This window comes from Anguilla anguilla, chromosome 11, assembly GCF_013347855.1.
Source record: "Anguilla anguilla isolate fAngAng1 chromosome 11, fAngAng1.pri, whole genome shotgun sequence".
NCBI lineage: Eukaryota > Metazoa > Chordata > Actinopteri > Anguilliformes > Anguillidae > Anguilla > Anguilla anguilla.
The window spans coordinates 2227861-2255419 of NC_049211.1; the positions used below are offsets into that span (position 1 = coordinate 2227861).

Here is a 27559-nt window from a genome sequence, read left to right on the forward strand (position 1 = left end):
TATTAAAAAATGCAAAATAGAAAATATTTGCATTTTGTCTCTTAATTTATATAGCACTATAGTCTCATGTATTTTACTGATCTTTCACTGAAATAGATTTTTTATCATTAATGTCTTAAAATTATATATTCATCATTTATTTCACCGCAGTAGTTGGATAAACATTATTTCCATCCATCTATATTAAAAAATGCAAAATTGAAAATATTTGCATTTTTTCTCTTTATTTATATAAGACTATAGTCTTACGTATTTTACTGATCTTTCACTGAAATAGATTTTTTTATCATTAATGTCTTTAAAAATATTTTTCCTCATTTATTTCACCACAGTAGTTGGATAAACATTATTTTCCATCCTTCTATATTAAAAAATGCAAAATAGAAAATATTTTAATTTTATCTCTATATTTATATAAAACTATAGTCTTATGTATTTTACTGATCTTTCACTGAAATAGATTTTTTAATCATAAATGTCTTTAAAAATATTTTTCATCATTTATTTCACCACAGTAGTTGGATAAACATTATTTTCCATCCTTCTATATTAAAAAATGCAAAATAGAAAATATTTGCATTTTTTCTCTTTATTTAAATAAGACTATAGTCTTATGTATTTTATTGCTCTTTCACTGAAATAGATTTGTTTAATCATAAATGTCTTTAAAATATTTTTCATCATTTTTTTCACCACAGTAGTTGGATAAACATTATTTTACATCCTTCTATATTAAAAAATGCAAAATAGAAACTATTTGCATTTTGTCTCTTTATTTATATATGACTATATCCTTATGTATTTTACTGATCTTTCACTGAAATAGATTTTTTATCATTAATGTCTTAAAAATATATATTTCATCATTTATTTCACCACAGTAGTTGGATAAACATTATTTTCCATCCTTCTATATTAAAAAATGCAAAATTGAAAATATTTGCATTTTTTCACTTTATTTAAATAAGACTATAGTCTTATGTATTTTATTGCTCTTTCACTGAAATAGATTTGTTTAATCATAAATGTCTTTAAAATATTTTTCATCATTTTTTTCACCACAGTAGTTATATAAACATTATTTTACATCCTTCTATATTAAAAAATGCAAAATAGAAAATATTTGCATTTTGTCTCTTAATTTATATAGCACTATAGTCTTATGTATTTTACTGATCGTTCACTGAAATAGATTTTTTATCATTAATGTCTTAAAATTATATATTCATCCTTTATTTCACCACAGTAGTTGGATAAACATTATTTCCATCCATCTATATTAAAAAATGCAAAATTGAAAATATTTGCATTTTTTCTCTTTATTTATATAAGACTATAGTCTTATGTATTTTACTGATCATTCACTGAAAGAATTTTTTTATCATAAATGTCTTTAAAAAAATATTTTTCCTCATTTATTTCACCACAGTAGTTGGATAAACATTATTTTCCATCCTTCTATATTAAAAAATGCAAAATAGAAAATATTTTAATTTTATCTCTATATTTATATAAAACTATAGTCTTATGTATTTTACTGATCTTTCACTGAAATAGATTTTTTTATCATAAATGTCTTTAAAAATATTTTTCATCATTTATTTCACCACAGTAGTTCGATAAACATTATTTTCCATCCTTCTATATTCAAAAATGTAAAATAGAAAATATTTTCATTTTATCTCTATATTTATATAAAACTATAGTCTTATGTATTTTATTGCTCTTTCACTGAAATAGATTTGTTTAATCATAAATGTCTTTAAAATATTTTTCATCATTTTTTTCACCACAGTAGTTGGATAAACATTATTTTACATCCTTCTATATTAAAAAATGCAAAATAGAAAATATTTGCATTTTGTCTCTTAATTTATATATGACTATAGCCTTATGTATTTTACTGATCATTCACTGAAAGAAATTTTTTATCATAAATGTCATTAAAAAATATTTTTCATCATTTATTTCACCACAGTAGTTGGATAAACATTATTTTCCATACTTCTATATTAAAAAATGCAAAATTGAAAATATTTGCATTTTTTCTCTTTATTTAAATAAGACTATAGTCTTATGTATTTTATTGCTCTTTCACTGAAATAGATTTGTTTAATCATAAATGTCTTTAAAATATTTTTCATCATTTTTTTCACCACAGTAGTTATATAAACATTATTGTATATCCTTCTATATTAAAAAATGCAAAATAGAAAATATTTGAATTTTTTCTCTTTATTTAAATAAGACTATAGTCTTATGTATTTTACTGCTCTTTCACTGAAATAGATTTGTTTAATCAGAAATGTCTTTAAAATATTTTTCATCATTTTTTTCACCACAGTAGTTATATAAACATTATTTTACATCCTTCTATATTAAAAAATGCAAAATAGAAAATATTTGCATTTTGTCTCTTAATTTATATAGCACTATAGGCTTATGTATTTTACTGATCTTTCACTGAAATTCATTTTTTATCATTAATGTCTTAAAATTATATATTCATCATTTATTTCACCACAGTAGTTGGATAAACATTATTTCAATCCATCTATATTAAAAAATGCAAAATTGAAAATATTTGCATTTTTTCTCTTTATTTATATAAGACTATAGTCTTATGTATTTTACTGATCATTCACTGAAAGAATTTTTTTATCATAAATGTCTTTAAAAAAATATTTTTCATCATTTATTTCACCACAGTAGTTGGATAATCATTATTTTCCATCCTTCTATATTAAAAAATGCAAAATAGAAAATATTTTAATTTTATCTCTATATTTATATAAAACTATAGTCTTATGTATTTTACTGATCTTTCACTGAAATAGATTTTTTTATCATAAATGTCTTTAAAAATATTTTTCATAATTTATTTCACCACAGTAGTTTGATAAACATTATTTTACATCCTTCTATATTAAAAAATGCAAAATAGAAAATATTTGCATTTTGTCTCTTAATTTATATAGCATTATAGTCTCATGTATTTTACTGATCTTTCACTGAAATAGATTTTTTATCATTAATGTCTTAAAATTATATATTCATCATTTATTTCACCGCAGTAGTTGGATAAACATTATTTCCATCCATCTATATTAAAAAATGCAAAATTGAAAATATTTGCATTTTTCTCTTTATTTTTATATAAGACTATAGTCTTATGTATTTTACTGATCATTCACTGAAAGAATTTTTTTAATCATAAATGTCTTTAAAAAAATATTTTTCATCATTTATTTCACCACAGTAGTTCGATAAACATTGTTTTCCATCCTTCTATATTAAAAAATGCAAAATAGAAAATATTTTAATTTTATCTCTATATTTATATAAAACTATAGTCTTATGTATTTTACTGATCTTTCACTGAAATAGATTTTTTTATCATAAATGTCTTTAAAAATATTTTTCATCATTTATTTCACCACAGTAGTTGGATAAACATTGTTTTCCATCCTTCTATATTAAAAAATGCAAAATTGAAAATATTTTCATTTTATCTCTATATTTATATAAAACTATAGTCTTATGTATTTTATTGCTCTTTCACTGAAATAGATTTGTTTAATCATAAATGTCTTTAAAATATTTTTCATCATTTTTTTCACCACAGTAGTTGGATAAACATTATTTTACATCCTTCTATATTAAAAAATGCAAAATAGAAAATATTTGCATTTTGTCTCTTTATTTATATATGACTATAGCCTTATGTATTTTACTGCTCTTTCACTGAAATAGATTTGTTTAATCAGAAATGTCTTTAAAATATTTTTCATCATTTTTTTCACCACAGTAGTTATATAAACATTATTTTACATCCTTCTATATTAAAAAATGCAAAATAGAAAATATTTTAATTTTATCTCTATATTTATATAAAACTATAGTCTTATGTATTTTACTGATCTTTCACTGAAATAGATTTTTTATCATTAATGTCTTAAAAATATATATTTCATCATTTATTTCACCACAGTAGTTGGATAAACATTATTTTCCATCCTTCTATATTAAAAAATGTAAAATAGAAAATATTTGCATTTTATCTCTATATTTAAATAAGACTATAGTCTTATGTATTTTACTGATCTTTCACTGAAATAAATTTTTTATCATAAATGTCTTTAAAATATTTTTCATCATTTATTTCACCACAGTAGTTGGATAAACATTATTTCCCATCCACTGATTTTCCAGTGAAACACATTTTTCATCAGAAATGTCTTTAAACTGATTTAAATAAATTTCATCACCGTGGTTGTCTAAACATTATTTTCAATCCATCTGAGATATAATTAAAAAAATAGAATTTCTTTCCATTTTTCCATTGTATTTTGCTTATGTATGTTCATTGTTAAAAAGTATTTTTATTTGTTTTTTTTTTTTCACTTTAGTAGTTAAACAACTTATTTCTCATTCATCGGAATGAAAATATTTAATTTATAAATTATTGGTATGTTTTGTCTTTTTTGGATGTCATATTTTCTCTTATAGTTATCATACAGTAAATATCTTGTTTTTCCATTACAATTGATTGAAGTACAATTGAAATATTGTCAATGCAATAATAGAAATACAAAGTGCTGTGTCAAAAGTCATTTATATTGAATACAGCATTTCACTTAATAACTATCCAATTATTTTGCTAACATGTTACATCCCACTAGAGAAACCATTTTATCATCCAAAAACAATTACTCATCCTTACGATGACCTTTTCACAAGCTCCTGAAAACAACTCTAATTCTTCCTCAGCTGTAACCTTCATCATTTTCCTAACACTAGCTGAACCCTGATTTGAGCCATAAAACCTAATTGAAGCCATCGTTACCTTCTGAAAACATCTGATTACTCATTTGAATTTGTTTTAAAAAAAAAAAGTAAATATCATGAATACAATAATACAAATGCAAAATAATATGTTTGAGGTCATTAAAAATGTTTTCCCTGAAAAAGATTGCATATATTATATATCTTTTAATCATCATATGTACCCATGCTAGTTTTCCAAACTGTAATGCTAGCTGATCCCTAATTTGAGCCCTAAAGCATAATTGAAGCCATAGGCATATTTGTTAAAATCTATTTACTCATTTGAAATGACTTAAAAACAAAATATCATAAATACAATAATACAAATGCAAAAAAAAAAAAAAAAGTCTGTGGTCATTTAAAAAAAAAAAAAAGCTTTCCCTTAAAAATATGCATATGCATTGTGCATCTTGTTATGGTCATATGATCTTCGTTCCTGCTCTCGCCTGTGGTCCCGAGCTATGGGTAGTGACCGAAAGAGTGAGATCCCAAATACAAGCAGCCGAAACGGGGTTCCTCCTTAGGGTCGCAGGGCTTACTCTCCTCGACAGGGTGAGGAGCTCAGCTGTCCGAGAGGACCTCAGAGTAGAACCGCTGCTCCTCTGCATTGAAAGGAGTCCGTTGAGGTGGTTTGGGCATCTGATAAGGATGCCTCCTGGGCGCCTCCCTCTGGAGGTGTTCTGGGCGCGGCCACCGAGGAGGAGACCCAGGGGTAGACCTAGGACACACTGGAGGGATTATATCCAAAGGCTGGCCTGGGATCGCCTGGGGATCCACCGGGATGAGTTGGCGGAAGTCTCTGGGGAGAGGGACGTCTGGGCTGCTCCGCTTGCCCCTTTGCCTCCGTGATCCTGACTTGGATTAAGCAGTTAGAAAATGGATGGATGGATGGATGGATGGTTCGGGTCATAGGTACCCATGCTACTAGAGAAAATTTTTTAGCTCATTCAAAATCAAAACAAACACATCTCCTAACCTTTCTTCAAGCTGCTGAACACAACTGTAAACTTGCCTCAACCCTCAGACCTTTTTCCGAACCCTAACCCTAACCCTAACCCTAGCTGAACCCTAATTTGAGCCCTAAAGCATAATTGAAGCCACAGGCATATTTGTAAAAAAAATCTAATTACTCATTTGAAATTGTTTAAAAACAAAGTAAATATCATGAATTCAATGATACAAATGCAAAATATGTCTAAGGTCATTTTAAAAAAAAGTTTTCCCTGAAAAAAATATACATATATTATACACCATTTTATGGTCATAGGTACCCATGCTACAAGAGAAAAATTTTGGCTCGTCCAAAATTAAAAATGAACCCATGTCCTAGCTTTTCTTCAAGCTGCTGAACACAACCGTAAACTTTTTCCCTTACCCTAACAATCATTTTAATTCTGATTTATTTCACAAACATGGTTGAGAAACAGTATTTCACAAATGCAAAGAAATCCAAGGAAATATGTTTAAGACATGAAAAATACCTCTCAAAGTATCAAAATACAAAAGACCAGATCGTACAACTAAATAAACAAAAATGTATTTAGGTGGATGAGAAACATTCTGATTATAACCAATGGGATGAAATGCATACAAGTAAAACTTTTGAAGTCATTTGAAATGAAAAATCCATTTCACCAAAAGAATAACACTCACATGTAGGTGATCGCAAGCTCCAGTTGATCCAAGATGGGAGCAGTTTCCCAAAAGAACACTCACATGTAGGTGATCACAAGCTCCAGTTGATCCAAGATGGGAGCAGTTTCCCAAAAGAACACTCACATGTAGGTGATCACAAGCTCCAGTTTTCCCGAGACAGCAGCAGTTTTCCTTGTGAACTAGGACGAGATATTTGAACCGCCCAGCATGGCAGACAGCCGTCTTTGTATCTGCAGAATCTGAGCAAAATAAATAAATCCAGGCGCTTTGGTCCTTTTGGTTTTGGTAATTTCCCCTGGACCACTGTGAGGGCTTGGTTAACAAGAGTGAATCCAATTATAGTAACCACACAAAACAGATGTTTGAAAAGGTTGTTCAAACTTTACTTGAGGGTTTGTCGAAAAAAACAGGCATAAGGTCATAACCTGGATCAGTCCATAAACACAGGCGAAGGTACAAAGAGCAAAGTCCAAAAAATCAGAATTCAGAAAGTCAGGCAAAATGGTCAAAAGCACTGAGAACAAACAACAAGACTACTACACAAACTTAGCAAGCTCAAACTCGAATACTCGAGTACTTCAGAAAAAAAGGACAGGGCTTAAAGACACAGAACTTAACAAGACACAGGTGATATTAACAATGAACGACAGGTGAGACTCATTACACAACACAATGGGCATTTTCCAGAATCCTGGTGAGAGTCCCAGAGAGAAACTGTGGGGGCTATGTCTCCCTCTGGTGGCTCACAGAGGGAAAGACAGGAAACCTCACACACCCTACCTGCGTCACCCTACCTGCGTCACACTACCTGTGACACGCTACCTGTGGCATCATTAGTCCTACTGAGGGTGAACATGAGCCGATGTATTGTTGGCCATTGGGGGTGTGGAGGAAAACCTCCTCCTAGGTTCGATGGGTGAGTCAGCGATGTAAGAAGAAAGACTAGAAACAATGATTTCTTCTAATTATCTTTTATTTTCTTCTAATAATCTTTTTATTTTACGCAGGCCTACGGGAGGTCTCCAGTACCATAAAGACACACAGAGAGCTTCTTCGAATTACGTTTTACATCCTTTTTTTATACAATCAGATCTCCTTCTACCATTATGTATCTTCCCTCTAAAACAACCAATCCCAGCCTAGGTCACACGTTTCACCAGCTAGTTTAACAATAACTATTATATAGTTTTCAATTTTAATAAATGACAGATATTTCACCACACACTTACAGAGGTATGTATATGCGTGACTTGAAAAACAAGTATTTGTTCTCATGATTAACAATTGTTTAATCTTCCAGTTCCAAAGTACATGCACTTTAAATGCATTCAATACATGCTGTAATCCAAATGAAACATTTAACTCATATACAAACACATCAGCATGTTCTAACAGAATATGTTTATATTTTTACTGTTGCTGTTATTAATTTGATTTTATTCATTTTTACAGAATATAATTATGCAGTAACTAGACATAGCAGTTCTTTCTCTTCTCTTGCAACTCAAAGGTCTTCTGCACAAGACTGTTTCCCAACATAAATTACTTACAAAATTTCAAGTAAATGTTTACGATTTTCAAAACAAACAAACCGGAGCCTGCCCGCGGCAGATGGGTTCCCCCCGGTTCTGCTCAAGGTTTCTTCCTGTTATCAGTCAGGGAGTTTTTCCTTGTCACTGTTGCCCTAGGCTCACTCTTTGGGGGCCGGTTCTCTGTAAAGCTGCTTTGTGACAAAGCTCCTTTGTTAAAAGTGCTATGCAAATAAAATTGATTGATTGATTGTATGCATCAGTGTACAAAGAGGCCACAGTCTTTCCTTAGTTACAAATTCTTAGACATAACATAGAAAACCTGCTGTTCTTCATCGATCTTCACATAATCACATACATTTAACTATTTTCTTGATCAATACAATCTTCAATAGAAGAAATTTAAAAGATATATGAACATTAAAAGAATACAGGAGAAGCATAGGGGGTAACATATTTTAACCAGTTTGCTTTGACAGTTTTTTTTTTTATTAACTTCTGGGCATGGCAAGAAATGACTTCTGAAAACATTAATTTTGGATGTTGTTTTCTAACTACCATAGCCAATGAGGATGCATGTTTCATGCATATATTAGCATTTAAATGAACCACACTTCGTCAGCATCAAATGGTCAATATGTAAGCAAAACCTTCCCGGTGCTGATCAGTACGTCACAATCTCATGAATATAAGATGATGTCTTTTGATGCTCAGAAATTTGATAGACTAGCATACACAGCGATTAAATAACTAATTAAGATGCTAATATATGCTTGAAACAGGCACCTTAGTTGGCTATGGTAGTTACAAACGCATAAACATGTGCAATTTTTTTCTTGGCTGCCTGCCCATGCATTTATATATCCTTCTTACCTGTAATCGTAAATATTACAATAAATACAATAAATATTACGTCACTAGACACCAACCCTAGTGATGTCACTGATGGGAAATATATTGTAATATTTACGATTACAGGGAAGAAGGTTATATACAGGTTTCCCCCTCCCCCCCAACCTGCTGTTTTTACCTTTTTTGTGGGGGTCCAAGTCTTAATTAGGGGGGTCAGACAACCCCAAATCCCCCCCGTAATTCTAACCCTGGTTCTGACTGTTATAGGTGTTTTTTTTTATTATCAGGTTTTATTTTGTCATCCAATAAAAGGGCTCTGGCGGTGAGATGATAGTCTGACGCATTTAGCAAAGAGGAGGCGTCGCTCTCTACCTCTGACGTACCAGCCAGGCAGCCGGCAGCGAGAACTGACAGGCGCGCCTACGCTCCGCGAGGGGGCTTTCCTCAGCCCGCGCACTCATTGACTGATTCCAGAACCCTCCGCCCGCCCAAAAACTGAACCCAGAAATGAATTCGAGCGGCCGTGCAGCTCGCAGGTGCCTGGGCGAGGAGTGCGTGAGCGGCGGACTTGCGCGTTTTGAGTACGACCATACGCTTAAGAATTTTCCGCCCCCCTCCCCTCCCCACTACGTATGCAATAGGCCAGCGAGACGTAATCGGCAACGGCCAAAATAGCTAGCCTACCTGCCTCTGTTCCGCGCAGTCTACTTTGCTGACTGGAAGTAGCCCTGCAGTAGCCCACTGTTCGGTGAGCGACTTGTGGCTTCCAGCTGCAAAACGTCAATCAACAGCGTTTTGTTGAAATGTCGATGTGGGCTGAATGAGGTCGTTGCCGCAGTTTGGGGGGGCGGGGGGGTGGGGGAGCGGTGACATGTGAGTAACGGTGTACCAAAAGGGGGTGGGCGGTGAGAGCGGGTGGGTCAGAGGAGGAGTGATGTGCGATTTCCTCCCATCTTGCGCACAGTGTGAGAGAGGTACATGACGTCAAAGTCTTTAAAGTTGCGTGTGGAAACTCTCGCGCGGGTTTTGTTTTCATTCAGCCTTGAAGACAGCCGGTGTGCGCGCGAGGCGTTTTGCACCCCTGCCCAAAAGCCAGTCGGGTTTTCAAAGAATGTAGCGTGTAGAGTAGCCTACCCAGAAAATAGCCTAGGCTAAAAAAGCAGGTTAAACCTGCTTTTTTTATTTAATGCTGCCCCTTTTACAGAAGATGAGCGCAGTTTGCTGAGCTGAGCAGAAAATGGCTGCATCACAGCTTTAACCCCTATGTTCGGCTGTCTCATCAGCACATGCGAAACTGCTTGTCTGGGTGAAACATACCCAGAGTCATCACTGGGATTTAAATATGGGTGCTAATGTTGGAATTTGTCGAGCGGGGGGGGGGGGGGGGGGGGGGGATAACGTAATTACGAAAATAACGTTATTTACCTTAGATAAACACTGGATCGTGTGTTGACATTACTGATAGGCAGTAATGTCAACAAGAGAAGACCAGGACCACACTGCATCTAGACATCTTAAGCTTCTTCGAATTTTCTCACGGAATAACCTTCTTGCCACAATATTAACTTGGCCCCACACATCTAATCCAAACTCCTCCTTCTTTTCCATATTTCTTGCAACTTTAGTGCTTATTTTACGTACACTACAGGTTAAAGGTATTAGGCCACCTGTGGTAAAAAAAAAAAAAAAAACGTAGATAAGATTTTGCTCAGTTTAATTACCCCTCCACCTCTCACTTTGCAAAACAACTGCATAGACTTCCAATAATTAATTTAATTGTAATTAAAGCCAAATGAGGATATTTTGCGGAAAGTCATTACTAATATTATTTTAAGTAAAAAGCATCTTTTCGCATTATTGTAGGTATAAATTGAAAAACATATTAGTACTTTGGTTTGTTATTCAATAAATGTGCACATTAACTGAATTCTTATCTCAGTTCCAAACAAAAAAATGGACATATGGTTAAAGGCTATTTAATTGGATAATGAATAGTCGCCATTTACCTCTACTAGATCACATTTAATAATTAATGTGTCATTCATTTGTGATAGACGTGTCATTTATAAATAATGAAGACATAGGGATGTCAAATTAATGTCAAATAATATTTTCATGCAGTTGTTTATTGACATTTATTGCTTTGCACTGATATTCTCAAATATTTTTCAACTTTATCTTGTTTGAAGGAAATACATCAAGCAAATACTGATGATCAACAGTATTTTGAATTTTGCAGTGGTATAGTCAAAAGTGTCCTTCCTCATCTACTAAAAATTTATAACGGGTCAATGTGATCCAAAACAAACACAACAGAATTATCAGAAAGCATAAAACTTGTCATGGAGGGAAGGGGAAGTATAGGGAAAATTAACAGCAAATTTAACGTATTTCCTTCTGGTTAGTATGACATGATTGTCAGAATGCTGAGCACAATTTTATTTATATAGTGGCGCCTTTCATGCAAGATTGCAATACAAAGTGCAATCTTGCCCAAAATGTTGCACTGCCAATGTGTGTGTTTTCCAGCATAAAAGTGTTCATTTGGCTTTTAATAAGTTTTAATTATGAGTTTAAAGAGCACGAACAGAGGCAAGACAGGTTTTTCGCCCTAGTGGCCATTGGGTAACTTTTGTTTTCACTTCCTCATTCCCTTTAAAACTACATTGGCGAGAAACCAGAATGAGTAACTCACTCTCTATAGCACCTGATCAGCATAACTACCAGGGAAAATTTTCATATTTCCCAAGGAAACCCGCTATCAAGGGGATAAGCACGTTCGGTATGATTGTGACAAACATGAGGTTGTCTGTGTGTGACCGTGATGACAGTGACACATACAAAAAAAGCATGACTGGCTGGTGAGTCACCCTGTTAAGGCCTGACCCTAGTGTGTGGATGGGCCCCATGGTCTGGTATCTGTTAAGGCTCTGTTCCAGTGTGTGGATGGGCCCCATGGTCTGGTATCTGTTAAGGCCTGACCCTAGTGTGTGGATGGGCCCCATGGTCTGGTATCTGTTAAGGCTCTGTTCCAGTGTGTGGATGGGCCCCATTGTGTGGTATCTGTTAAGGCTCTGTTCCAGTGTGTGGATGGGCCCCATGGTCTGGTATCTGTTAAGGCTCTGTTCCAGTGTGTGGATGGGCCCCATGGTCTGGTATCTGTTAAGGCTCTGTTCCAGTGTATGGATGGGCCCCATGGTTTGGTATCTGTTAAGGCTCTGTTCCAGTGTGTGGATGGGCCCCATGGTCTGGTATCTGTTAAGGCTCTGTTCCAGTGTGTGGATGGGCCCCATGGTCTGGTATCTGTTAAGGCTCTGTTCCAGTGTGTGGATGGGCCCCATGGTCTGGTATCTGTTAAGGCTCTGTTCCAGTGTGTGGATGGGCCCCATGGTCTGGTATCTGTTAAGGCCTGACCCTAGTGTGTGGATGGGCCCCATGGTCTGGTATCTGTTAAGGCTCTGTTCCAGTGTGTGGATGGGCCCCATTGTGTGGTATCTGTTAAGGCTATGTTCCAGTGTGTGGATGGACCCCATGGTGTGGTATCTGTTAAGGCTCTGTTCCAGTGTGTGGATGGACCCCATGGTGTGGTATCTGTTAAGGCTCTGTTCCAGTGTGTGGATGGGTGCCATGTTCTGGTATCTGTTAAGGCTCTGTTCCAGTGTGTGGATGGGCATTGGTGTAGGAACCAGGTGGGACGTGTCCCCCGCAATATTGGAAACAGTTGCATTTGTCCCACTCAATATTGGGTTAGGGTTAGGGTTAGGGGGGAGTCATTGAATAGTTGACAAATGCGTCCGCAACCATGCAACTATGTTATTGAACTTTAATACATAAACAGCTAGTCTTTAACAAGACAAATAGCAAATCATAGCCATTATGGCCAGATAATCTTATTCATTTCCATTCAACTTTTGGCCCTCAACAATAAAATACAAACAAACAAATAAAAAAATAGTTTAGCTTTTAACACCTTTTACATAACACTGCTTCTTTTCATGGCCATAGATTAAAATAATTTTAAAAATCAGTTGCCATAAAAAAAAAAATCCACTATTTCACTAGACACTTTTCAGTCCTCCTGATGTGCTCTGGTATACTTTCCTGAAGATCGAATCTTTCCCACACCACCATTCTTCCAATCAAAATACTGAATAAGCAGAGGGAATATTTCCACAGCACCGTGATTTCTGTCTATCTATCCATTCGTCCGCCCAACTCCAGTTAGCCATAACAGCTCAGGGTGAAGACCAGTGACTATAACACACAAGCATAATTCCACTCAAACAGCTGCTCAGGCTTTCCAGCATGGCAGAAAACCTCAGATCTTACTCAAATGGTAAATGGACCGCATTTACATAGCGCATAATTACAAAGCGCTTTACAATTGATGCCTCTCATTCACCCATTCACACACACACACACACTCAACACTCACACACCAACGGTGAAAGGCAGCCATGCAAGGTACCAATCAGCTCGTTGGGAGCAATTAGGGGTTAGGTGTCTTGCTCAGGGACACTTCGACACGCCCAGGGCGGGGGATTGAACCGGCAACCCTCGGGCTGCCTGACGAACGCTTTCACCTCCTACTCACGCTGACTGTGAAGCTTTTCAGCGATGACGAAGCAACTGTGTGCGAAACGTGCCCTCACCAATAACATGACTCAGCTCCCGGCGAATGTGAAACTGAAGACTGTTTCCTTTTTGTGTTTCACCCTTATAATCTGTCCATCTTCCACAGGTAGCTAATTAAGGACAATAAAAGATATTAGCTTGCTAGCTAGATAATGTTTTTTTGTTCGTTTTTCACTTTGGAGGTCATCACATTTGCCCCTGAAGACAATTAAGTGAAGGAGTTGGTGATACATGCAGTTTTACAGCAGGTCTATAGTGAACTCATAGAGCCTCTCAAAACTTAAAATATTTCGAATTTTCATTTTACTTCCAATATTTTTACTTTTATCATTATCTTATTTCAAATATTTAAAAACAGGCAAAATAAGCACCCCCCCCCCCCCCCACTGATCAGTAATCTGTAGTATTTTCCCCTACCCGAATCACCAGAAATCATTTCACAGCGGTTCTTTTACAAAAAAATTATACCAGGGCGGCATGCTCCCCCCTCCCCCCCGGACCCCCCGACAGGGTCGCAGTTCCCCAGGTCTATGCATTTCAACCCCCCACCTGCACAGAGCATACTGATGCCAATATATCGTTGGAACTAAGTATTTTAAACATACCCGGACACATAAATCACCGCACACAAGCTGATTACTGGATTTACAGAACAAGACGCGAGCGGAACAACTTGTAAACCTTTAACCCTACCGTTTCCTGGACTTTCCCGTCCCCGGTCGTCGAACGCTGTACAAAGACCACCGTTAAATGGCAAACATTTAAAAGCCACGACTAAAACGGGCCACTCACCTTTCCCCGAAAAAACTGAACATAAAACGGAGATTTATTATCTTTTTTGAGCGATGTGCTCCTATTTGTTGACTCGGTGACCTGCTTATATAGCCTACATTACCTTCTACAGTTTAACGCGGGGCATTCACCTTGCAATCACAGAGAGCTCCCAATGCGTCAACCATAGTGCATTCATGGCTGTACAATCCGCTGCTTACGTTAATGATTCTACCTTACCTTGCAACTCCAGACTTACGTTATCGAGGTCTGTCAAATGCCAGGTTACTATTTTACACAACTATTACTCCGTGTTTTTGTGCGTGTGTGTCGTTGTCCCAGATACACTTTGTTTTACTAACTTGTAGGCTAGCCTATAGTTTAGTACATCCCTTTAATGCAAACAACACACTGAATTATAGTCCCGAGTATCGTAATACGTTCTTTGTGATTGCACTTAGGCTATAAAATTAACCGATCTATACAGACGACTGCAATCGTATTATGGTTAACATAATATGAGTTTAAAATAGTTTCGTTTAATTTTCGTGACGACGTCGCTATTCTAAACTAGCCTATATTCAACGTACGCCCTCTCCAGAGTGGACAGACGGAACAGCTGCCATAAATGAAGAAACAGTGGTTCAGATGTCAGAATAAAAATTACGGATTCGTAGTCCTGTCCAGCAAATCTACAGCAATCCAATACAATCGATCAGCCTTTGAAAATTGCTAAGCGGAAGTCCCATTCGCTGTGTTCGTCATCGTCCACTGGGTAATTCGACTGCTTTCAATTTTTTTTTTTTTTTAAATCGCATAGCCTACTCACGACGCCTCCGTAGCATCAAAGTAAATATACGAGGTCTCACTCGTTCAGAGACTCTCAAACTAACAGAGGTGCAGTACATCTCAGCACTGTACCCTACTGGATATTTTAAGGACCAATTTAATTTAAAGGTCGTTAAACGGATCTGAAAAAGGTGAGTTTCCTAATCCATATTATTTAATTGAACAGTTGTGTTTTTCACGTGGTTGTTTTTAAATTATTCGTGACAACATAGTGTAGAATAGCTCTAATATTAATCAGTTATCTGAATCTATTAATGTATACTTAATGTGTGCACTTTCTGAAAGTGTGCTTCTGAACCGATTCGCTATAGACAATTAGACATGGGCAGTGTAGCGCATTGCTAACTAGAGGGTTTAAGGCAATCTGTGGTAGTCTTGCTTTTTATTATTTACGAATTGAATTACGCTATTATTATTATTATTATTATTATACAGAGCAACATACGTAGTTTACATGTGGATATCAAAGCAATTCAGGTAGTGTACCTTGATCAAAGGCACGAATCCAGGGTCCCACCTGAGGGTTTAACTGCAACTTCTGACTTACAAGTCTGGCTCCTTGAACATTATATCTCCGGTTTTTAAGGCGATTCCTTAGTCCGTTTGCGGCAGATAGCGCGTATCTACGCTACGTAGACAGATACGCGTGGCTGCGACTAACGAACACGTAATGGAACACGTCAAGTGCTACTGACGTCTCATTACTGTTCGCTGACAGAGTTTCAGAGTTCAAGTATGATATATATTCTGAGTCTGAGTTGTAGGCACTCTATATTCAGAAAATAGCGGATAATAACATTTTTGTAACGTAAAATGTTTAGTGATCAATTAACGCTGATGGCGCACGTGAGTTTTTTAAAATCCCATTTGGAGTCTTAAATTAACACCGGGTACTGCTGAATTAACAGTGAACATGTTACTGTCCTCTGTTAACTGCAGTAACGAATTAAAAACCATTTATTATAACGTTTGATGGTGGTCCGTGAGGGTATCAGAGAAAAAGGGATCCACCCCCTCGTGGGGGGGGGGGGGGGAGGGGAGGGAGGAGTCATCATTATAAGGGTAAGGTGCAGACTTGTTGGTGACAGATTAGTGGCTGACTGTGGCTGTTACACTACCTCTCCAGGAGAGTCCGTCGTCCCCCTGAGGGGTTCAACCCAGTGACTGGCACCGACAGGCAGGGTACCGTGCACCGTCCCTCCCACCCCCCCTCGCCAGAGCACTTCCTGTTCCCCCCCCCCACGGGGGCTGGCAGAGACCACCCGCCATGGAGACCGCCATCCGTGCCGTTCTTCCCGCTGTGCTGCTCCTGATTGGCTGTCTGGAAGGTTGTCGTGGGGATGAAAAGACTGGCTGCGCGATCTGGCTTCCCTCCGGAGAGACGGACGTGTGCTGTAAGAAGTGCCGACCCGGTGAGTCGCTGGCATTGCCACCATTTAAAAAAGAAGTATAGATTATAATAACTCATTTTTTCTTTTTACTGAGTTAGGGATATGTTTTTTTTTTTGTGGCTGGACTGCAACAGCGGGGCCAGCCCTACAAACGCGAATGTCTGTGACTGACTGACTGACTGAGTGAGTGAGTGATAAAGTTACACCGCGCATGTCTGTGACGTCGGCCAGTTCGGTCCAGCAATATACTAGGTTTTAACCTGGTCTTGTTTTACTTCAGTGTGATCAGCATTCTGTTTTGGTGTACCGGGATAAAAACAGTAACTGATCAATCAATCAATCAGTCGATTTGCGGTTTAAATTTTGTTCTTTAAAAGCACAGCGCTGTTATAAAACTTAGCAGTGAACTCTGGCATTGTCGCATGGGGAGTCATGTGCTTGTTTCATATTTTATAGTTTGTTTCAAATGGAATTATGCTGTGCGTTATATGCTGTACTGCCAGACGTCATGCTGAAATTATCTCTACAAACCAAACATGTTCATTCCTTATTTTACTTCCCTAATTTGCTTAGGCACTCTCTGAGGTTTAAAAAAACAAAACAAAAAAAAAAAACTTTCTCAAAAGCCACATGAAAGAGTTGTCGGTTGTAGACTAATCGCTAAACCGCTCTGTGTGTGGAATTGTGACTAAAAACCAGCGTGACTGGAAATGTGGCGACAAAGTTGCATAACATTTAATGTTTACATGTCTACCCCCCCCCCCCCCCCCCCCCCCACACACACAGGGAATTGCTAGTTCATTTCTCCAAATTACTGTCATGCGATATTGTGAGCTCACTCATTTCTACAGTGGCTTAATGCAGCCAGTGGGTTCTTAATGTGCTTTTCCAATGCGCTGAGTCCAACAGTGGAATGGCATTAAAAATAAATCACTGTTTAACCCTTGGAAGAGTAGTGTTTTTTTTTTTTTTTTTTTTTCAAAGTTCTAACTCAGAGTTCTAGAACTCTCTTGTTTTCAGTTACTGGTAGTGATCGTTACATCAGCATTAGAATGTTCAGTTCAGAACATTCCAATCACACATTTGTGACCTCACACCTTGAAGTTATGAATGGGGAACTGTAGGCATGGAGGAAGTGAGGTCATTTTTACTTGTGTTTATTAATGGATTTGTGCTCTGTTCAGGAAACCATATTGTCTCAGAGTGCGGGCCGGACCCCAAAGAGCTGTGTGTCCCATGTGGGGCAGGAACCTACAGCACAGAGCACACACTGTACGCCTGTCGCAGCTGTACACAGTGCAGAGGTATTCAACCGGAATGGGCGAGGGTGGGGTGGGGTGGGCGAGGGTGGGGCAAGGGTGGGGCTGGCCGGGGCGGGGCGGGGCAGGGCAGGGTGGAAGAGGTCAGGTGTCCCGCTGGTCTGTAATCACAGCTTCAGGAAAGATCTTGAACAGGGGTGTACAATGCAATCTTAACCAAAAAGGTTCAGAGTGGGTACAGGTTTTTGCTTTACTCCAGCACTAAGACACCTGCTTCTACTTATCAAGGTCTCATAAATTACCTTTATCACGGAAACAACAAGTTTCTGTCCCTTCCAGGCATTGCTGAAGTATTGCTAAAGTGTGTGTGTGTTGCGTGTGCGTGTGTGTGCCTGTGTGTGTGTGTGTGTGTGTATGGTGTGTGTGTGTGTGTGTGTATCCAGGGGCAGTGAGGACTGTGAGGCAGGCCTGCACCAGCAGCAGCGACACGGTGTGCGGGTGTGTGGACGGGTTCCGCTGTGCGGACGCTGACTGCTCGCGCTGCGCCAAGGAGTGCGGAAGAGGGGAGGAGCCCACGGACAAACGTAAGCTCCAGTGACATGACATCACAGCACAATGACCAATCAGACGCCCGTGTCCAGAGCCAATCGCAGTAGTGGAGAACTCTCAGCTGTTACTCCCAGCATTACACAAAACGCAGCATCACCAAGAAGGGCATTTATAATCACCAAGTGTGATATCAAACTAACAAACAACTGTCTATATTGTAGCTAAGGAAGGCATGACTCGATCTTGCACGGCGTATAACACCGTCCAAAGGAAACCCTGAGGGCAGAAAGAGAAAATGCTGAGGACTGCTGAAAATGTTGTAGGACACTTGTGGTAAACCTCTCTGATTGTGCGGGAGGTACTGCTGTTAAGGTCCAAAAAACACAAAGTGAGTCTGTTAGACTGCCGTTGGATCCCATTTGCTTTAAAAATAAATAAATAAATAAATAAAAACTAAAAAAAAGAACGGTTCATAGTGATTCACCCTGCTCACTCAGCTTAGTGACGTTTGATTGGGTGACAGTTGCCATGGACACAGTTTCAGGCTGAGGTTTGTATTGGCTATGGGATGGCAGGAAGGTGAGTTTGTATTTAAGGGCTTTGTGATGTTTGATTGGGTGATTTGTTGTCATGGACACGGTTTCAGGGTTTGTATTGGCTATGGGATGGCAGAGAGGTCAGTTTGTATTTGAGGGCTTAGTGACGTTTGATTGGGTGATTTGTTGTCATGGACACGGTTTCAGGGTTTGTATTGGCTATGGGATGGCAGAGAGGTCAGTTTGTATTTGAGGGCTTTGTGATGTTTGATTGGGTGATTTGTTGTCATGGACACGGTTTCAGGGTTTGTATTGGCTATGGGATGGCAGAGAGGTCAGTTTGTATTTGAGGGCTTTGTGATGTTTGATTGGGTGATTTGTTGTCATGGACACGGTTTCAGGGTTTGTATTGGCTATAAGATGGCAGGTGGGAGCTGACGGGTTCTGTATTCTTGCGTGCAGTGACCTGCCAGGCCTGTCCGGAGGGGACGTTCAACGACCAACTTCATCAGAAATGCATTCCCTGGAGAACCAGGTGAGACCTACAACTACCCCCCCCCCCATTCTGCCCTGCCCCCAGAGACATGATGGGGAGTGATGACCCGGTGATCCACTCCTTCCATTTTAAGCATCCTTTCTTTAGGAGGTTCGGCTTTATAACAGGACCCCAGCGATACATTACAGTTTTTAAAAAATATTAATGAGGAAGTGTGCCCAAGGACAAAACATCCATCACCACTGTTATTGAATTTGGACACACCCCCTTAATGAATATTCATATCGGGCATCAAATCAAAGCCATTTTCAGTTTCAGCGGGAGACTGTCTGTTTTGGGTAGGCTGCAATGTGACCTCTGACCTTTGACCTCCCCCACCAGCTGCCCTCTCCCGGGACAGGGAATCGTGGCTCTGGGCACCGCGGTCCATGACATCGTCTGCGGCAACATCGCTGACCCCGTCCCGGACCTGAAACCCAAAACGGAGGTCGACGATGGGGGTGAGACACCTCACAGAAACGCGGCAGGGACGACCTCACACACAACATCTCCACTGATTTCTCTAAGAGAAAAAAAAACGCATTACATTGCATTACAGGCATCTAGCAGACGCTCTTATCCAGAGCAGCTTACACAACTTCTTTACATAGCTTGTACACAGCATCCATTTATGCAACTGGATATGCACTGAAGCAATGCAGGTTAAGCACCTTTCTCAAGGGTACAATGGCGGTGTCCCACCCAGCAATCAAACCTGAGACCTTTAGCTTAAAAGACCAGCTCCTTACTACACTGCCGCCCACACAACGCCTCTCAAGATCAGGTATTCTTATGCAACAGGACAGGCTTTCACTCTGACTCACCCTCTCTCTCTCTCTCTCTTGTTCCTTCGGCAGGGCGCGTCTCCTTGATTGTGCTGATCGCCTGCCTGAGTCTTATCGCCATCACGGCCACTGCTGGCGCGGTCGCCTGCGGAATCCTGAGGAAGAGGAAGGAGAAGACGACGAAGAACACGCCGGCGGTGGCTGACAAACCTACGACAGGTAGTGTTCCCGCCTCCCCAGCTCCCGCCCCCCAGCTCCTGCTGCATCTTCCTCTCCCTCCAGCAGCCCCCCCCTCAAAAAAAACACCTTTACAGTAATTTTACTTTATGTATCTTAACATTGTCATTTGTTCATTTTTAATGCGTGCAACTAAACTCTCTCTCTCCCTCTTCCTCTCTCTCCCATGCATTCTTCACTCCCCGTCACCATCCCTCTCCCTCTCTTCCCCTCTCCCTCCCTCTCTCCCCTCACTCTCCCTCCCCCTCTCTCCCCCTCCCTCTCCCTCTCCCTCTCTCCCTCCCTCCCTCCCTCTCTCTCCCTCTCTCCCTCCCTCTCTCCCTCCCTTCCTCCCTCCCTCTCCCTCTCTCCCTCCCTCCCTCCCTCTCTCCCTCTCCCTCCCTCAGAAGGACCCCAGTGGGAGGAGCAGCAGGTGGAGTGCAGTCTCTGCCACCCACAGCAGGAGGAATGTGGGAGCCAGGACTCTGTCGCCTCCCACGGGTCGGAGGACAAACTGCTTCCTGTGTAAGACGAGGATGTGGGTCCTCACAATGCAGCAGGTCCCCACAATGGAGGGGGTGATGACAATGAGGGGGGTCTCCACAATGGAGGGATTTTACCCACAGGGAAGGAGGTCCTGATAATGGAGGGAGACCCCACCAGGAAGGGGGTCCTGATAATGGAGGGAAACCCCACCAGGAAGCGGGTCCTCGAAGCTCTGCGCCTTTAGGTTCGGAAATCTCAAATCTGTTGACAGACACTTGTTCGTACTCTTTTTTGTTGTATAAAATATTCCGTATTTTCTACCTTTTTACCTGGACACTGGACTATGAAAAGGGTTTACTCGATGTATTAAACACTGGACATGTCATTTCAACACATGATATACCTCACATGCATTTGATTCATTTGGTCAGCTAGATATTAGTAAATTATTAGCATAACTCAGGAAGTTGCATTTGAGTACCAGGACCGCCTGTTGACTTATTGGAAGGGTAACTGGGGGAGTGTTTCACTGCGCTGACTGCTGGGGGGTTTCCAAGAAGTGGGTTTTAATTTGATTATGTGGGTGTGTGTTTGTATATATATATATATGTGTGAGTGTGAGAGAGAGAGAGCTGTGCTGTACGGTTGGACGTGTGTGTGTGTGTGTGTGTGTGTGTGTGTATAGTGTGTGTGTGTGTGTGTGTGTGTGTGTGTATAGTGTGTGTGTGTGTGTGTGTGTGTGTGTATAGTGTGTGTGTGTGTGTGTGTGTGTGTGAGTGAGAGCTGTGCTGTACGGGTGGGCGTGTTGAGCTCAGACCCAGAAGTCTATTTCGGTCCTCGCACCTCCAACGACATTCGTGACGTGGCGCTCTCCAGCGCATCACCCTTCCTGTGGGGTTTCCCAGCTCCACAGCCCCCAAACTGCGGCCGCAGCCCCAACAGTTTCGCAGCTATGCCGAGAAACGGCAGCTACACCAGCGCGGCGCCGCCGCCGCGCAGCGCGACGTTTAAGAGCCGCCCTCGTCCCGGCGAGCTCGCGCCCCGCCGCACGGGGAGCGGGACCAGCGAGCGCATTCGCACCGCCCTTTTCGGTCCGCGTCACGTGACCGAAAACGAAGGCGTCGCGCTACGTTTCGCGTTTATATTCGGGCAAAGGGCTGTGGACAGGGTTCTGTTGTCTGAGGTAAGGAGACGCCAGACTGCTGACGTTCACATCTGTGAAAACGTTGCAGCACAACAGTGAAATTACAGAGAAACAGGAGGAATACATTTTTTATCTACTTTTGTTTAAAAAAAAAAGACGACGCAAACGGAAAAAAAGGTGGTCTGTCACTCACAGAAAATAATGACGTATCCAATAATGACGACAAATTTCAGTGTTCCATTCGGCCGTCCAATCAACACTGTGTGACAAAGTATGAAAGTTCTGTCACATAACAAAAAAAAAAGTGTCAGGTGCCACTTTTCCGTTGGAAAACACGTCATTTTTGTCGTGTCGAAAGGGTCCTGCGACGGAGTGCAAGCCAGGCGTTAGCCCCAGCGCGGTGTTGCACACTGCGTGCTCACGGAGGGCGACGCAGTCATCACAGGAAGTGCCTGTGGCTCACACACTCAGCTTTCCTGCGTGCTAATCGTGTCGAGCTACGGACAGTTTGTGACAACATACACTCGCCGGCCACTTTATTAGGTACACCTTGCTAGTACCGGGGTTGGCTTTAGCTGCTGTAGCCCGTCTGCTTCAAGGTTCGACGTGGTGTGCATTCAGAGATGCTCTTATGCATACCTCGGTTGTAACGAGTGGTTATTTGAGTTACTGTTGCCTTTCTATCAGCTCAATCCAGTCTGGCCACTCTCCTCTGACCTCTGCCATCAACAAGGCATTTTCGCCCAGAGAACTGCCGCTCACTGGATATTTTCTCTTTTTGGGACCATTCTCTGTAAACCCTAGAGACGGTTGTGCGTGAAAATCCCAGTAGATCAGCAGTTTCTGAAATACTCAAACCAGCCCGTCTGGCACCAACAACCCTGCCACGTTCAAAGTCACTTAAATAACCTTTCGTCCCCATTCTGATGCTTGGTTTGAACTTCAGCAGATCGTCTTGACCATGTCTACATGCCTTAAATGCACTGAGTTGCTGCCACGTGATTGGCTGATTAGATATTTGCGTTAACGTGCAGTTGTACCTAATAAAGTGGCCAGTGAGTGTACATGTGTAATCCTATGCTTAACTGCTCCAGTTTATTACCTCGCAACTGTAAACTGCTCAACCCATTTTATTTTCCAGACCCCTCATTACACTTCTGTTACATCCATTCCGCCACTGCTTTACACCAGGCCGGCCAGCAGAGCATGGGCTCCCCCTCTATAGCTGGGCTCCTCCCGAGTTTTCTTCCTATTCGGGGGGTAGATTTTTTTTCTTGCCACTGTTTGAACGATTCTCTCCCCACTGGGGGGTTTGTTTTACCCCATGTCCTCGCTATCTGGAGGCTTCAGGCCCGGCTTCCGCTCTTTTTCTGCTACTCTGTAAAGTGTCTTTGTGGCCGTTTTCTATTTTTTTTAAAAAAAGCGCTACACAAACGAAAATCTGATTTGATTTGATTCAGCTGCGTTCACACGCTACGCGAACTCGGCACACATGGAAGCGAGGCTGACAGACACGGTTTCTCACGCCGCCCTCGCCTCTCCCAAATTCCAGAAGTGTGCCCCCCAGTCATTGGGCAAAGGGTGGGGGGGTGGGGGGGGGGGGTTAAACTGACTTAAACCTAATGGGGCGGAGTCCGGGTAACTGAACACTGGGAGTTTTCGCCGGTTAGTAACACTAGCTCCCGTACGGCCCGCAGGGGGACATGGCCTCTTTTCACCCTCCTGTTGTTGCCAGGTAACAGCCCTACACCCCAGTTCACGCCGTAGCTTCCACAGGTATGGCTGCAGGCAGCGGAATGATAAAGGCATTCCAGAGAGAGGCGTCACGACACGGTTCGCCTCACGGCAATTTCGGGGAGGGTAACGACCGAGGGTAACCGGAGATAGTTTTTTTTACTTTTTAAGATTTTTTTTATTCTCTGGTTTCAGCAGACATCCCGTTGTCCTATCGGAGGACAGTCTGCTGCAGATTCGGAGGCTGAGAAGCACTTGCCGTTGAAGGCGCGCTTTGTTTTAGAAAGGATGTGAAACGCAAGCGAAGCCGCAGTGTTACATTACATTACATTACATTACATTACATTACAGGCATTTGGCAGACGCTCTTATCCAGAGCGACGTACAACAAAGTGTATAACCATAACCAGGAACAAGCATGACGAAACCCCTAGAGAGAAGTGTTCACTTTTTATCTGCAGTCCTGACCTATTGGAATCAGAACTTCAGATTATTAACCCAAATCTCTCGCCCTCAGAAAAAAGCATACTACTACTCCCCAGAAATGTAATAAATGTGTTTTATCTACTCAAAAAAAATACTCAAACAAAAACATTTTTTAATAAATGCGGGTGCTGAATTTATTATATTTCTTTATTTGCTTATACAAATTAATTATAGCAAAAATTGTAACATGCATTATTTAAATAAAGTCAAAGGTTTATTCCTGTTGAAAGTCCTGTTCTGTTGTCTTAGTGCCCTCCAAATCTTATTACCGGACATCAGTTTGTGGAGCTGCTTGGGGGTTTGGTACAAAATCCAGAGTATGCCAGTGCCAAGACTCAAACACACCTGGACTCACACACACCTGGAAGCAAACACACACACACACACACACACACACACAAACCTGGATACACGCACACACAGACTCAAACACACACAGACTCAAGCACACCTGGACACAAACACACCAGAATGCACACACACACCTGGACACACACACACACACACACAGACACACACACACAGACTCAAACACACACAGGACCTCAAATGCGCCTGGCAACAAACACATCTGCACATTTCTCAGTTGTAGGAAACAGAAATTCCAGGGTTGAGCTGTTAATGTAGGAGTCGTTAATGAGACGCCTTTCTGTGGGCAGGCACATGCACACACACGCTGACTGACTGACACACATACTCAAAGCCACACCCACAGAATGTCAGGTGACTCACGCAACCGCCAGACACCTATGACACAATACCATGAAACTCCGCTCCGACCCCGTGAAGAATTTCCACACAAAACCCCGGACAGTGAAAGGTTGCGCGTGGGGGGGGGGGGGGGCGGTCCTGATAAAGCAGATACAGCAGGGTAGAGCAAACAGGCGTGTGTGTGTGTGTCTGTGTGTGTCTCTGAGTCTGTGTGTGTGTGTGTGTGTGTGTGTGAGTGTGTGTGTGAGTATGTGTGTGTGTGTGCGTGTATGTGTGTGCGTGTATGTGTGTGAGTGTGTGTGTGTGTGTCAGACTGACGGAAGCTCTCAGACAGCTGTCCAAACGGCACTGCTCATTGCCAAGGAAACACCAGCATTTCCGTTACATAACTTTTTTTTTTTTGCCATTTTGATTGCTTGCGAAACTTTTGGTTTTTATACAGCAGCTGTCCCCACTGAAGCAATGCAGGCACCTCGTACCTCGCTCAGGCAGCATCCTGCCTGGCTACTGAACCTGCTACAAGCCCAGTTCCCTAATCACTATACTACTGTACACGGGTACAACCCTAACCTCCCCCCCCCCGCCTCGGGGACAGAAAGCAAAAGCGAAATAGTCAGTCTGAAAGAGCAGGATCACGCAGCGCACCACGAGACAGATGGAGGAAGCCCTGGAGGTTCACTCCTTTCAGGACGTCCTGGACACGCTGAAAGCTCTGCTTTGTTTGTTTTTTTATTTTTAGTGGTCTGCGTTAGTAACAGTTCCTGTTATCAAATAATGGCGCCTTGTTTCGGACAATGGATCTTTCATCGACTGCACAGCAAGCCTGAAACTGATGAACTGGTTCAATTCTTTCTGTAAACCACAATCTCTTTAAATGGCAAATGGTAAATGGACTGCATTTATATAGCGCTTTTATACAAAGCGCTTCACAGTTGCCTCATATTCACCAGAGCAATTAGGGATCAGGTGTCTTGCATCATAAAACCAAACACATAAACACACACGCACACACACACACATACAAACTAAGGCTGTCAAAAGTTCCATGAAATTCAGTTCGAATATTAGCTTTTGTAATTAGTTAGAGTTGGAATATATAATCAAATATCATTTGCCTATAATTCACAAAAATAAGCTGCTTATTGTCGGGCGCTGTATGCACGTGACGCTCCCTCTAAACTGGCCTGCGCGTTATTTTCCATGAGCGGGCAGTAGAATAGAGGACATCGGTGAACTTTCATACTAGGTTACTACATCTGGGGCCTCATTTATAAAACGTATTTTAGATCAACTGTGTGGCACGTGCGTAGAAAATCACGTCAAAGTAGTGATTTATTAAATTTCAACATGACTCGACTTGACCGTGGAAACGGTCGTGGCTCTACGTCAGGTCTTCAGTTGACGTACGAACGCAAGTTCATTTTATAAATGAGCCCCCTGCAGTCTCTATAGCCTAATGCGCAAATGAATAAAGCACTTTATCATGGATGTAATTTGCCACAAATCGGCATTTATTAACAAGGAAATTATTGTTTATAGAAAATCCCTGTTTATTTCTTAACAAAAACTATTCAAACGGCTAATATCTGTAGCCTAAAACAACATAAATTACTTACTCTGTTTAGTTTGTTTAACTTCTTTCATCATCCAATTTTATCAAAATCTTCAGAAAAGAAAGGAAACATAGCCTGCCATGGGAACATTATTTAGCCTAAACTGTTAGCTGACCAGATCTGTTGAACGAAGTGAAAAAAGAGACTGGCTCGCGAGGCTAGCTGACCAGTAACGTTCGGTGTCCACGGAGGTGAAAGTATCACCGGAGGTTATTGGCAAGGAAAACCAGACGATCCACTTGCCCTGGGTCCAGGGCAGAACGTTCTTTGTTCACAGAGGAAGTAACGTTAGCACAGGAAATGAACTTTGCGTGCATGAACATGATTCTCCGCGTGAAATTAAAGGCTGCATGTTAATTACGGGGTGACATAGCTCAGGAGGTAAGACCGATTGTCTGGCAGTCGGAGGGTTGCCGGTTCAAACCCTGCCCTGGGCGTGTCGAAGTGTCCTTGAGCAAGACACCTAACCCCTAACCGCTCTGGCAAATGAGAGACATCAATTGTAAAGCGCTTTGGATAAAAGCGCTATATAAATGCAGTCCATTTACCATTTAATTACAATACGCGGGATCCAAAACTAATATTTGAATGCTCAAATTTAGGTTCGAACTTTAAAAAAAGAAAGATTTTCGGATAGTTTTCGAACTTCGAATATTATTTGACAGCCCTAGTACAAACACGCACACCCACACACTCAGACACAGACACAGACACAGACACACACAGTCCCCTTTCATCCACTGAACATCGGTGCCAGGTCAGACAAGTGACGGTTACTCATCGCAGACTCATTTCACCCGAACGCCCAGCCGCGCTGCACCTGGCGAGACCAGACAACTCCGGGGGGGGCGCCGGGGAAACAGGGAGTTTCTGCCCTTATCTAATTTCTCTGTGGGCATCTGGTGTCTGCGCCAGACCAGCAGAGAGTCAGCAGAGGAGGTGTGCTTTCCAGGAACAGGAGGCAGTGATGTGAAAACACAGAGAATTTATTGAGC

General features: G+C 40.7%; 1 protein-coding gene across 3 annotated transcripts; it reads left to right on the forward strand.

The window, feature by feature from the left end:
* Window positions 1-14838: 14838 nt before the first annotated feature.
* On the forward strand, window positions 14839-21274 carry tnfrsf9a (tumor necrosis factor receptor superfamily, member 9a). 3 transcript variants are annotated; one of them, XM_035382402.1, is made up of 8 exons: window positions 14839-15250; window positions 16246-16531; window positions 17695-17814; window positions 18213-18353; window positions 19317-19389; window positions 19732-19850; window positions 20247-20393; window positions 20801-21274. In XM_035382402.1, exons 2-8 carry the CDS (start codon window positions 16387-16389, stop codon window positions 20917-20919), a joined length of 864 nt encoding a protein of 287 aa, XP_035238293.1. In that variant the 5' UTR covers window positions 14839-15250; window positions 16246-16386; the 3' UTR covers window positions 20920-21274. The 3 variants fall into 3 exon arrangements, with proteins under 3 accessions (XP_035238293.1, XP_035238290.1, XP_035238292.1); XM_035382399.1 differs by having other exon boundaries at window positions 14841-15250; window positions 20798-21274; XM_035382401.1 differs by lacking the exon at window positions 14839-15250 and having other exon boundaries at window positions 16209-16531; window positions 20798-21274.
* Window positions 21275-27559: the final 6285 nt, after the last annotated feature.

Excerpts from the sequence above, each read along its gene's own strand:
- tnfrsf9a (XM_035382399.1), top strand. The coding sequence starts at position 16,387 with ATGGAGACCGCCATCCGTGCCGTTCTTCCCGCTGTGCTGCTCCTGATT. Across the intron at positions 19,851-20,246 it reads AACGGAGGTCGACGATGGGG|GGCGCGTCTCCTTGATTGTG; the intron begins GTGAGACACCTC and ends TTCCTTCGGCAG. Across the intron at positions 20,394-20,797 it reads GGCTGACAAACCTACGACAG|AAGGACCCCAGTGGGAGGAG; the intron begins GTAGTGTTCCCG and ends TCCCTCCCTCAG.